Raw genomic sequence first — 11,937 nt, 5'->3', positions numbered from 1 at the left:
AGGGCGTGGGGGGGAAAAGGAGAAAAGTTGGAACAGAAGTTTTTGCAAGGGTCAATGTTGAAAAATTACTCATGTATATATTTTGTCAATAAAAAGTTATAATAAAAAAAAATTAAAAAAAAAAAAAGAAATCTAGATCTCCAGTCCGGGCTAAGTAGGAGTAGTCCTGGACTCAACTAGTCCCACCAAGATAATAGAATGAAAGCACTTATCTTGAGTCCCTAAGGTGGGTCTCTCAGAGGAGAGCTTCTCCAAGGATTCAAGGAGTTTCTCAAAGGGTCCCCCCAAAGTCAGAGAGAGAGAAAGAGAGAGAGAGAGAGAGAGAGAGTTTCAGTGTTTCCCCATCAATATTGAGTACAATTTGAACTCAGGTCTTCTTTAACTCTAGCTCTCTATTTACTATACCAGACTGCCTGTTCCAGACCGAAACTGTCTTTCTGCCTGTGCCCTCTTCTCTATTCAATCTAGTTCTTTATACACATTCTTGATCACTCTGTGCCCAGTCTGTGCCTTCTAGGACTGTTTCAAACCCCACACTCTGCACTTTCTGTTTAGAAGAGAGGAAGGAACAACCCCAAGGGGCCCCAGTGAGTGAGGGAAGTCTGGCTCAGATAGTCACTACTGAGGAACCCTGTTGATTAAGAGTAGCTCAATATATCTTCACAAGGCTAGCGTTGGAAGGGACCTTCAAGGCCATACAAACAATCCTCTGTATTTCACAGAGGAAGAAATGAAGGCTTGTGAAAGGAAATCAAAAGACTTAGCTAAGATGAGTAAATAACAGAAGCATATCTAATCCTAAGGCTTCTGGCTCCAGAACCTGTTCTCTTTTCATAGTCTAGGATTGGGCAGATAGGAGGCATTTTAAAGACTGGCAGAATCAAGACATTAGGGATCACATAGTCCCAGACCACTATTTTGTTTTATTTTATTTTTTTTAATTCTCACAAAATCATTTTTTTTAAAGTATCGCTGTATCGTGTGTTGATACAATAGACTTCCCAGCAAAACCCAGCAAAAAAAAAAAAAAATACATTCCTGGAAACACTTTATTTCTGGATCTTTAACAGAAAAGAAGGGCTGTGAGCTCTCACTCTGACGATTTAATATTAACAACGACCATGATGATTGATGGAGTTTGTTGTTCTTGGCTCTCCACTCTTCACTGACTTTGATTATGTTGCGATGACCAGCCATGTGCATTGCTCTTTTGGCTCTACTTTCCACCTTCTGCAGCCTTTCACAAGAAATTTCCCATCTACGTTGTTCATCTTTGTCATTCCCCTATGGGCTTACATTGTTGTGGTCAGCCGTGTGAATTGCCCTTTTGGTTCTTCATTCTTTTCGCATCCTTTCTCAAGAGTCTTCTTGTGTTTCTCTGAGATATTTATCTCTGCCATTCCTAGGAACTTAGTTATATTTAAGTGTATTCTTATGTCATAATTTTACCTCCTCATCCTAGCCCTCATTGTATTTCAATTGCTGCAATGCCCTCATTTAATGGACTGAGTAAGGAGAAAAGGAATTTTAAACTTAGAGAAGGGAAGTGTCAATTTAAGGTCTTGACACCTCTTCCAGGTGTCTGGATCTGATCCTAGGAAGATTTGACAGCTGGCTGGTTAAGTGGGGTTCTTTCACTTGGTCATAGAAGCCAGTATCTGTGGCTGAGTGGAAAGAGTTCTGAATTTGGAACAGGGATCAAGCTGAAGGTAGAGTTCTACTCTTTTTCCACTGCTTGTGTGACCTTAGGCAACTTTTTCTGGCCTCAGTTTCCCTCACATAACAAACAAGGCTAGTTGTTCTATGACTTCTAGATCTAGATTTATGAATCTATGAGTCTTTCTTAAATCCATAAAAGTCAACTTGATTTAATTAAGGCTGTCTGATAGGTGTTAAAAGGAATGCAAGAAGAGAGGGTGGGACTGACTTTCTGGATGCTGGGCTCCAATGAATTAATCAACTGGAGCTAGTCCAGCTCTTGAGAAAATCTGGCCAAGGACCACCCCCGATGATGAAAAGAATGAACTTTAGGAGTCTCCCGGATCAGCTTTTTTTTCAGTGTCCCCCAAAATAAACCCCTTGAGTCAGCCCCACCTCCAACTTCCCTTTTTAAAAAAAAAATGTACTGGGTTCTTTAATTCACAAGAAAGAAGATTTCCTCTTTATCAGAGAACTATAAAAGGAGTGGGGAAGCCTGTGAAGAATCAGAGCAGGAGCAATCCATTCTCCAGGGTTCTCCTATCTGATTTTGTTTTGTTTTAATTTTTTTTCTTTACAAGTACTTAACTATTTGTAGACATCTCTATCCACTCCTCCATCTCTTCTCCATTGCCAAGACCATGAAGGCTTCCATAATGATTCTCCTGCATCTCTCACTCATGGTTATCTGTTGTCCCACTGCCTTTGCAGCAGGTAAGATTGAATGCTTTCTACTTGCCTTCCCTCTCTTCTCCTTTCCTCCCCTCTCTTTGCTAAAGGTATGGGCAATATTCCCAAGGCAAAGAAGTCAGGGTATGGGATAGGATAGACTCAATATGCTTGGCACGGGAACTGGGGAGTTGAGTGGAATGGCTAAGTATTAGGGATTGGAGGTGGAGAGGAGGCAGGAAGAGCCAGGACTAGAAAGAGTAAGTGCAGGGAGGTAGGGTTGGACCACAGCATGCATTGCCATACCAAAGCATCTCTGCTACACCAATGGAGTAGGAAAAATAACAGGAGCCCTGAGTTCCAGTAGTCATTTACTATTCCTTCTTTCTACCTCCAGTGAATCCTCACCTGACCGGTACTATAGTGCCTCATCTGTAAATGATAGGGTTGGACTACTTGATCTGTAAGGTCCCTTCCATTCTGATATCCTGTGATTCCATAGAAAGTTAAAAAGTCCAGGAGGGAAGGGAAGGGAAAGCAGTAGGCAGACCATGAGAGATAAGAGAAGGAAGAGTCAGCTTGGGATATTACTCTTACTATCAATCAAAAAAGCAATTTCCATGAGCCTTAAGATTTGCAAGGTACTTTCCAGACATTATCTTGTTCAATCTGCCTTGTTAGGTGGGTACTATTGTTTTCTTTATCAGCTCAGACTCTTCTTGTTGAATTCTAGATCCAACAGGTTATTTGCCCCAAGTCACAATTGGTTTTTTAAAAGATGGACTTTTATTTTCATGAGCAGCTTGGGGTCCCTAGAGAGGGACTGGAATTCAAGAATATCTTGAAGGATCATGCTATAACATTTTTTCCCTTTCATAAGAAAATAGAAATAGTTGGCTGGAAATTTGTATTTCAAAATAAAATTATGATCTCTGCTAGTAATTATTTGCATTTAATGTGTTTTTTGCACAGACAGGAGAAATTATAATAAAATACTATAAAATATTTTTAAAACTTTAAGTGTATAAAATGTTTTTTTTAATGTGTCTTTTCCTTCTGATATTGAATGAGTTTGACAGTTTCCTGAAGGCATCCAGATGAGGAAACTGAGGCAAACAGAGGTGAAGTGACTTTGTGCATGGTCACATAACGAGTAAATGTGTCAGGAAGAACTTAAACTCAGGTCTTCCTGGTGCTAAGTTCACAATCTAGCTTTGGAAGCAAATTTAGAGGTTCATCCCCTTTTTGTGTTACAGATGAAGAAACTGAGACCTGGAGAAGTGAAATCATTTGCCCAAGGTGGCAGAGTCAGGATTAGTACCAGATTTTTTGGCTCTAAACCTAGAAATCTTTCTTTTTGCCACATGAGAGATGAAATTCTAGGAAGGAAGGAAGGAAGACGGGAAGGAGGGAAAAAAAGAAAGGAGAAGGGCAGGAGGGAAAAGGGAAATAAGCAATTATTAGGCACCTATTATGTGCCAAGCACTTTATATACACTATCTCATTTGACTCTCATAACAACTCTTGAAATAAGTGCTATTATTATACCCATTTTACAATTGAAGAAACTGAGGCAGATTGAAGTTAAATGACCTACCCAGGGTCACATAGATATTAAGTCATATTAGGTCATAGTTGAACTCAAGTTTTCTTTGGCTCCAAGTTCCATTTCTATCTGCCCCATCGCCCAACTGTGCTACTTAGTTGTAGGGGCTGGGGGTGGGGGCTTAGTTCTGTAGTTGGTCATGTCTCACCCCAACATTGGAGTGTAAGCTTCCCTGGGGAAATGGCAGTGCTCGCTTCATTTTTGTATTTCCAGTATCCCTCATCCAGTAGGTATTTAATGACCGATTCTTACTGAATTAAATTGAACACCTAGCCAAGAAGTCCTAGTAGCCAAAACTCTCTCAAAGCAGACTCAGAGAAAGAAGAGGAAACCCTCTCATTTTGTCTTTCAGGAGCTGCGGTCATTCCCTCATCTTGTTGTGTGAACTACATACAGAAGGCAATCCCCTCAAACCTGGTGACCAGCTACCAAATGACCAACCGGAGCGCTTGTTCCATGCCTGGAGTGATGTGAGTGCTTGGGCCCTGAGCCTACAAGTCATTCTTACCTTTCCCCTTCACGCTCCTGAAACCCATAACCAATCAACTCATTACTTAATCTTTCCCACCCATCTTATTCTCGAGACCATCATCTTAGTTCAGGCCTTCAAAAGCCTCCTAAATTGTCTCCATGTCTCCTAAAGCGATCTTCACTCTTTCTTCTCTTTAATCCATCTTCCACACAGATACCAGATTTATTATCAGTCCAAGTGGCTGTCCAGCGATGGCCTTCATATAACATTCAGTCTCCCTCTACCATGCCTAGAATGCTCCCCTCACACCTAAATCATTTGTATTGATTTCTCTTTAACGGGGTTATATTCCTCCATTAGAATATAAACTCCTTGAGACAGGAATTATTTCACTCATTTAATAATAATAAAAGCTAGCAACTATATAGTGCCTCCTATGGGTCAGGCACTGGCTGAGTGCTTTACAAATGTCTCATTTGACTCTCCTTGGGAGGGTCTTATTTTACAGTTTCTCGTTTTTCTCATTTTACAGTTGAAGAAACTGAGTTTAAGAGACTTACCTGAGATCACGTGTTCTTGCCATTGCCGAGTAGAGGGCCTGTATATAATCCATATTTACTAAATGTTGATTGATCAGTTGGGCTTCTTGACTGGAGATCACCCGCATATGGTAACTTCTGCTCCAGAGGTGATTAGGCAGCCCCAGGGGACTAGACCATGGAGCTGAGGGTTACCTGCCCTATATGAATGTTGCTACTCATACTTCCAGTGAAAAGGAATTGATTGTTGATTTCTAAACCTGAAAGGGAACTTAGAGGAAATAAATTCAAACCCTTTCTTTTTACAGAGGAAATTGATCCCAGAGAGGGCAAGTCCCAGAGAGAGACTTGATTTAACTGCCCCCCCCCCCCCAAACTAGTGAGTGGTTGAAATGTGTATTGCCAAGGACAGAGCGGTGGACTTAAGTGGACTTAAGTCAGGAAGGTGTGGGTTTGAATTCTACCCCAACTACTTTCTAATTACATGACACTAGGAAAGTTACTTATTCTCTGTGCCAATTTCTCGTTTCTGTAAAAGGGACTCATTAAACTTGAAAGTCTCCAGCAGATCTTGGATCCTGAGCTCCATGGTCCATCTGTTTTCTGTGAATTTTTGTAGCTGTTTCCTTGTTTACAAATTCTTTATGAGCAATACGTGTGTGGTACTGTTTGTTACCACACCACTTCCCCAAAATCCCTACAGATTTCATTTTGTATATCTTTTTTAAAAGCTGTATTTATTTTCCATTAGAATCTGGGTTAAGTATGACGGTCAGGAGCAGCTGCCTTTAGATTTTAGAGTTTAGGAAATTAGGCTCCTCCCCTTCTTTACTCTTTCCCCTCTTTGCCTTCCCCATTTCATCTCGTCCTCCCTTTCTCCCTTCCTACAGGTGCTGAGTACTCCCCTCTAACCAAAATCAGAATGTTGACATCATTATAATTATCAAAATCATACTGATAATAATTTGGGTTTTCATTCTGGTCCATTTCTCTATCAAGTCCTTTTTCTTCATATTTATCATATACTCTTCAAGATATTAATCTTTTATTGTGTGATTTTCTCTTCCTTCTTTCCTCCCCCTATCTTTCTTTCTTTCCTTCTTTTTCTTTGTTTGCTTCTTTCTTTATTCCTTCTTTCCTTTCTTCCTCCCTTTCTCCCTCTTCCTTCTTTCCTTCCTTCCTTCTTTCCTTCCTCCCTTCTTTTCCTTCCTTCCTTCCTTCCTTTCTATCTTTCTTTATTTTTCCTCCTATCCCTCCCACTTGCTCTTTCTTTCACTTTATGAAATGAGGTAATTTGATCTTGAGGATCCCCAAGTTTCCATCTGTCCCTGATCATCTGTTGTTTCTTCCTCTACAGTTTTATAACCAAAGGAAGCCGACAAGTCTGTGCTGACCCCACAAGACAGTGGGTCAAGGATCGCATGAAGGCAATAGATGCTAAGAAGGCCAAGCTCTCCCAGGGGGCTGCACCAAAGACCTTGAAAAAACTCCCCAAGAAGCCATCGTTCAATAACACCACCATGGATCGCTAAGATGGGGGTGGGAACTACTGGCCAGTTTCCCGGGGAATTGAATGAGAGGTGGAGAAGGTGGTCTTTCTTCCTTCTCTCTCAGCTAGGCCATTACCAGAGTGAATGATTGTACCTCCCAGATTCCCAGATGCCCATTTACTATCCATGTGACTCCAAGGAAGTCCTTTTTGCTCTCTAGGCTAGGTTACTTCTTCCTCCTCTGTAAGACCAATGGAATCAAAGGTTTAGAGCTAGAAGCACCTTGGAAGCCATTGAGCTACCTTGGCAGAGCTGGAACTCTGACCAAGATTTGTGGCTCCAGAAATGGCCCGACTGGTTGATTTCTACTATCTCTTTCAGTGCTAATGTCCTATGCTCATTATCAAAGCGAGACGATATATATAAAGTGCTTTTTCTACTCTGTCAAATGTTCCATCAATGTAGACTGTGTCCTTCCATCTCAGTCCTCAGCTCTGAAGTCAGAGGCCCCAATTCAAAAACTCTTTTTTTTGGGGAGGTGTGGATTGTTTCATTTTAGGCACCTGGCTCAGTGCCTGGCACAGGGTAGTAACAAATATTATTGATAGACTCGGTGGATTGCCAAAATGTGCATAATGAGGGGAAATGTGACCCAGTAGATAGAGGGCCAAGTTCAGAGTCAGGAAGATGGGTTCAGTTCTCACCCCTAACACATACCAGCAAGGACTCTGGGTGAGTCCTGTTTCCAAGTATCCCTCACACAATTCTCTAAGACAAGTGAACTGTCACTGTATCACTAGAGGGTGTTTCCACATTGGATGGTCCCCATCCCAAGATGACATAAAATTGGATGGAAAAGAAAAGAATTGATGTGTCTGAAGTAGTCGTCAAATATCAGTGAGAGAAAAGAAAGGCTCCATCTACCCTCTTGAGCCAGTCTCTAAATGAGCCTTACCTAAGACAGATCCATTTAGTGGCTACTTTGAATTTGGAGTTGGGGGGACCCTCAGGGATCATGGTGTCATTAGAGTGGCAAGGGGACCCTAATTTTACAAAGAGCAAACTAGAGAGAGATGAAGTGACTTCCCCGTGGTCACAGAGCTAACAAATGGATCGTAAATGTAGGACAGAGCTAAAAGTGACCTTGTCCAATGTCCTCATTTGACAGATGGGGAAACAAGTCCAGGAAGGTGGACAATCAGAACAATTTGAGGGTATGGAGTTACAGCACTCATAGGGGGAAGGGCTTGACTTCTGTGAACTTCGTGTATTATAACTTATATTATGGTTTTTTGTGTATTTATCTTATGCCTTTTCCTAGAATGTAAGCCTCTTGAGGTCAAGGCATGTTCCTCCTTCCATCTGTGTATCTGCAACTCCAGCCTTTTATTAAGTGATTATTTAATAAATAAATATTGAATGAGAAAAACTGAACTTTAGTGGAAATGGGGCTGGGAGGAGGTCTCCAGGCATATTTTCCCTAGAAGCTTCTGACAGATCATCAGAAAATCTGATTTTCCCAGCTTAGAGAAGAAGGGATTGTTCATTTTTTGAGAGGATTTGCCAACAGGCTTCTCTTGTATTTAGGTGATAGGGTGAATAAAGGTATAGGACTGAGTTAGAAAGACCCGAATTCAAATCACATCTCAGACTCTCCCAAACTGGGTGACCCTGGCAAGCTATGTCATTTTTCTGTGCCTTATTTTACTCATCTATCACACCAGGTTAATAATATTATTTACCTCCCAGGGTGGTTGGGAGGAACAAATGAAATGCCGTGGGAGAAAATGTTTTGTAAACTTCAGACATTTTAGAAGTGCTAGCTATTGTAATTTGAATAGTTCCCTCCTTCAGAACTGTTCGGTCTCCCCAAAGTCACTCTGCACTCATTCTGTGTATCACTTTGGAGTGCTTAACGCAGGAAATTAAAATGATCCACTCTTGCTCTGAGTCATTAATTTTGTAGTGGCAGCTTCTGGGAGGGTGGGGAGAGGGATTTAGCATCCAGTCTGGCTAATTTGTCTGAAGTTAGTTCTGAAGTGCTAGGACTTGAGGAGCTGCTGCTTTCCCAGCCTGTATGAGGGTTGGGTTGAGTAGAGGTAAGGAACTGAGTCAACCTAAGGACAATTGTATAATGAGCAGTGGAGCTGTGGGCAGACTACAGGCCACACGCCTTCCCTTGGGGCCCTGGTTTCTAATGGCTCTAGATCTCAACCTGGAGACATGGAAACCATTCCAGGAAGTAGACCCTCTCAAGCTGATGGGGAAGGGGTGGGGTGAAAAACCTGCACCACAGGTGCCAAGCAGAGGAAGGAGACCATGGAGAAAGAGGAAAGAAGGCTGGGAGGGTCTCGTGAAATGCTGGCAGGATCTCACTTAGAATTCTCTCTGGAAGACCAACTTTTTTTCTGCTGGAACAAACTACCCTCTAGGCCTCAAATTTCACTCAATCTGGAGACCTCAGTCAGTGGCTTTGTGAGGAAACAAAGTGCTTTCGGCACCTCAGCAGTGGAGTGGTGGGCTTTAAATGGTGTTGCCCGAAATGTAGATGAGCTGAATCGAACCATTCCCATTTTTACAGAGTACCTTGGAATGAGGATACCTCATTGAACAACTTGTACAGATTTGGTCTAGGTCTTAGTTAATGGAGTTAGAGGGTTAGGGTCTCTTTCCTCAATAGCCAAGTTATATCAATTCAATCTCTGCACCTCTCTCCCACATATCCCTCCTCTCTCCACTCACATGGCAACTCCCTAGGTCCCCATTGCCTCTTGCTTGAAATATTGCAAAAGCCCCCAATTGATCTCCCTGCCTTCGGTGGTCTATATACCCTAATCTGTCCCCTCCATAGTTGCCAAAATCATGATCATATTATTCCTCTGCTCAAAAACACTATCTATTTGTGCTTTGGAAAAGACCCTTAGAGGCCGCATCTTAGAGACTCAGGTTAAAGAATTTACCCAGACTTCTAGTTCCTAAGTATCAAAATCTAGAATCCAGGTCCCTGGAACTTCCAGTCCAAAATGTAAAAAACCAAGCTTTAGGAAACAAGCCAGCAAGGCTGGAGTGACTGCTTCGAGTAAAAAATTGCTTTGGACTCCCCCATTGTCTTCCTCGGGAGTTTCAATGACTTTCCAACAGGCCCTTGGCTTAGACATTGGACAGCACTGGGGAGAAGCAGAGAGGGCAGGCCCCTGAGATCATGTGTTTCTTGCTTCCACTCCTTGCATTCATTCTAGCATTTCTCTCTTCTCCCCCTTCCAGTCCCTCCTCTTGATGGGTACATCCCCCCTCTGGCAACTCACACCTGCCAGGAACGAAACCCTCCAGCTTAGCGGGATCAGTGAATCACCTGGCATCTTTCTCGACCACAAAATTCTTAGGAAGTCTCTTCAGGGAGCTTATTCCCTAATAAAAAGAAATTTGGCTGCAGCCTCAGGACTACTATCCAGCTAAGTGGAATTTGAAGGCTCAAGGAAGGACCATGAAAGCCTCCGGGATCGTTCTGTGTGTCCTTTTGGTTGGGATTCTCTGCTCCAAAGTCCAGGCTGCCACACGTAAGGCTGCTCCCTTCAGTGCCTTTCTTTTCTCTCGGGACTGGGTGCTAGGGGCAAGGGCTGAGGAGAATGGGCCATTTCCAAACTCTGTCTGCCTTGGTTTTTAGAAGGCAGCAACACTGCCAGGCACTGCTGTGAGAAATACAGCCGCAAACACATTGCGTGGAAACTTGTACAGACCTATGAACTGACCAAGAGCAGCTGCTCCCTTTCTGCTGTCATGTGAGTATTTCTTCTGGCCTGGAAAATGGGGAGAGGGGCTCCCTCCGACATCCAAAGACAAAGCCACCTTATGGCCAGGCAGGTGTTTGGTCTTTAGCACTGATGGCCTTGGGATGACTGAATGATTGATGGACTCATTCATCTTCTCCCACCTCCAAAAGTGGGACAGTGGGCACTTTCCCTCTCTGGCTCCTCTATTATCTGCAAAATGAAGATGAGAGTTCTATGATCTTGTCCCTCAGTCTCCTGGAGCATAGGACTGGTATATTGATAATGTAGCCTGGTTTAGCTTCTGTTCTTATGCAGCACTTTGAAGAAACTACAGCTGCTTCTAGGAGAGTGTGGTTGTAGTTTTTGTTCAGTTACATCTGGCTCTTTGTGGCCCCATGGGCTTGTGCTTTTTGGGGCAGAGATACTGGAGTGACTTGTCATTTTCTTCTCTAGTATGTTCCTACTTCAGGAGTGAGGAACTGAGGCAAATAGCTTTAAGTGACTTACTCAGAGGCACACAGCTAATATGTGTCTGAAGTCAGATTTGAACTCAAGTCCAGTGCTCTATCTACGACACTACTTACTTTTCCCATAGCAGGATCATAGAGGTCTAGTTTTTCCCTCTGGCTTTAGGGTTGAGAGTGTATGCAACCTGAATGTGTTCCAGGAAAGCTGGAGGATGAGATGGTTCTATGATAGTAAAGTCTAAAATCATTCATATAGAGCTGGAAGATACTGTAGAGATCATCAAGTCCAACCTCTTCATTTTACAGAGGGTGAAACTGAGGCCTGGGAAGCATAAGTGACTTAAGATTATAGAATCATAGCTCTAACTATGGAAGGGCCCTCAGAGGCCATTTAATCCAACTCCTTCCTTTTGCAGGTGAGAACAATGAGGTCCTGAGAGGCTAAGAGATGACAAAGTCAAATAGAGAATAAACATTAGAGACGGAGCAGCATTTGAACCCAGGTCTACTGACTCCAGGGCCTGTGCTATCTCCAAGTCCAGAACAGGACACTGAATGGTTCTGAGGCACAGTTTACCATTGGCATTATATGCATGATGGGGATGTAGTCAAAAAAAATAGGGGTTATTGTTTTTTTCTTTACAGATTCACCACCAAAAAAGGACAGAAAGTCTGCGCTGATCCTGCAGCACAATGGACTCAGAAATATGTGGCTTCCCTGAAATCCCAGAACATCCTTACTTAATCTTGGCTTCCTACTCAGGACTTAAAGGGCTCAGAAGCCCGGCTTCCTGCTCAGTAACCCAGCAGCCCCCCAAAGACCAGAGACCCATTGCCACAGATAGACCTGAAGAGTCCTTGGTTTTATGACTGAGGAGGAGAATGGACTTGTTTTTTGTTTTTTATTTTTTACTATAAAGGAAGTCTTCCTTCCTAGACAAGAGTTGTAACTTAATATTATTATTAAATGTTGTTGTCTTCAAAACTTTGTGGCCTTTGCTATGATATCTTTGAAACATGGCACCTGTGGAAAGAGGGATGAAATCAGATTCAGGAGACCTGACTTTGAGTTCTGATCCTGCTATTTGCTAAGCATGTGGCCTCGGGCAGATGGCTGGGTCCGTTTTCTCATCTGTCAAATGAGAGGGCTTGGCTCAAAGGTCCCTTCCAGCTCTGACTATAATCTGAGTCTCAGTTTCCTCATCTGACTAATAAGTGATCTGGGC

General features: G+C 42.6%; 2 protein-coding genes across 3 annotated transcripts; both read left to right on the top strand.

Moving 5' to 3' along the window:
* The first annotated feature begins 2,179 nt into the window (after positions 1–2,179).
* CCL24 (C-C motif chemokine ligand 24) lies at positions 2,180–7,903 on the top strand. The gene is made up of 3 exons (XM_051991895.1): positions 2,180–2,412; positions 4,326–4,443; positions 6,342–7,903. The coding sequence occupies exons 1-3, from the start codon at positions 2,340–2,342 to the stop codon at positions 6,514–6,516; spliced, it is 366 nt and encodes a 121-aa protein (XP_051847855.1). The 5' UTR covers positions 2,180–2,339; the 3' UTR covers positions 6,517–7,903.
* Positions 7,904–9,049: 1,146 nt separating this feature from the next.
* On the top strand, positions 9,050–11,696 carry CCL26 (C-C motif chemokine ligand 26). Of its 2 annotated transcripts, none has more exons than XM_051996417.1 (3): positions 9,050–10,031; positions 10,142–10,253; positions 11,357–11,696. In XM_051996417.1, exons 1-3 carry the CDS (start codon positions 9,959–9,961, stop codon positions 11,454–11,456), a joined length of 285 nt encoding a protein of 94 aa, XP_051852377.1. In that variant the 5' UTR covers positions 9,050–9,958; the 3' UTR covers positions 11,457–11,696. The 2 variants fall into 2 exon arrangements, with proteins under 2 accessions (XP_051852377.1, XP_051852376.1); XM_051996416.1 differs by having other exon boundaries at positions 9,057–10,031; positions 10,139–10,253.
* Positions 11,697–11,937: the final 241 nt, after the last annotated feature.

This window comes from Antechinus flavipes, chromosome 4, assembly GCF_016432865.1.
Source record: "Antechinus flavipes isolate AdamAnt ecotype Samford, QLD, Australia chromosome 4, AdamAnt_v2, whole genome shotgun sequence".
In the NCBI taxonomy this organism is placed as follows: Eukaryota; Metazoa; Chordata; class Mammalia; order Dasyuromorphia; family Dasyuridae; genus Antechinus; species Antechinus flavipes.
Note: the sequence above shows the minus strand (reverse complement) of the source record. Positions and strands in the feature narration are given on the sequence as shown.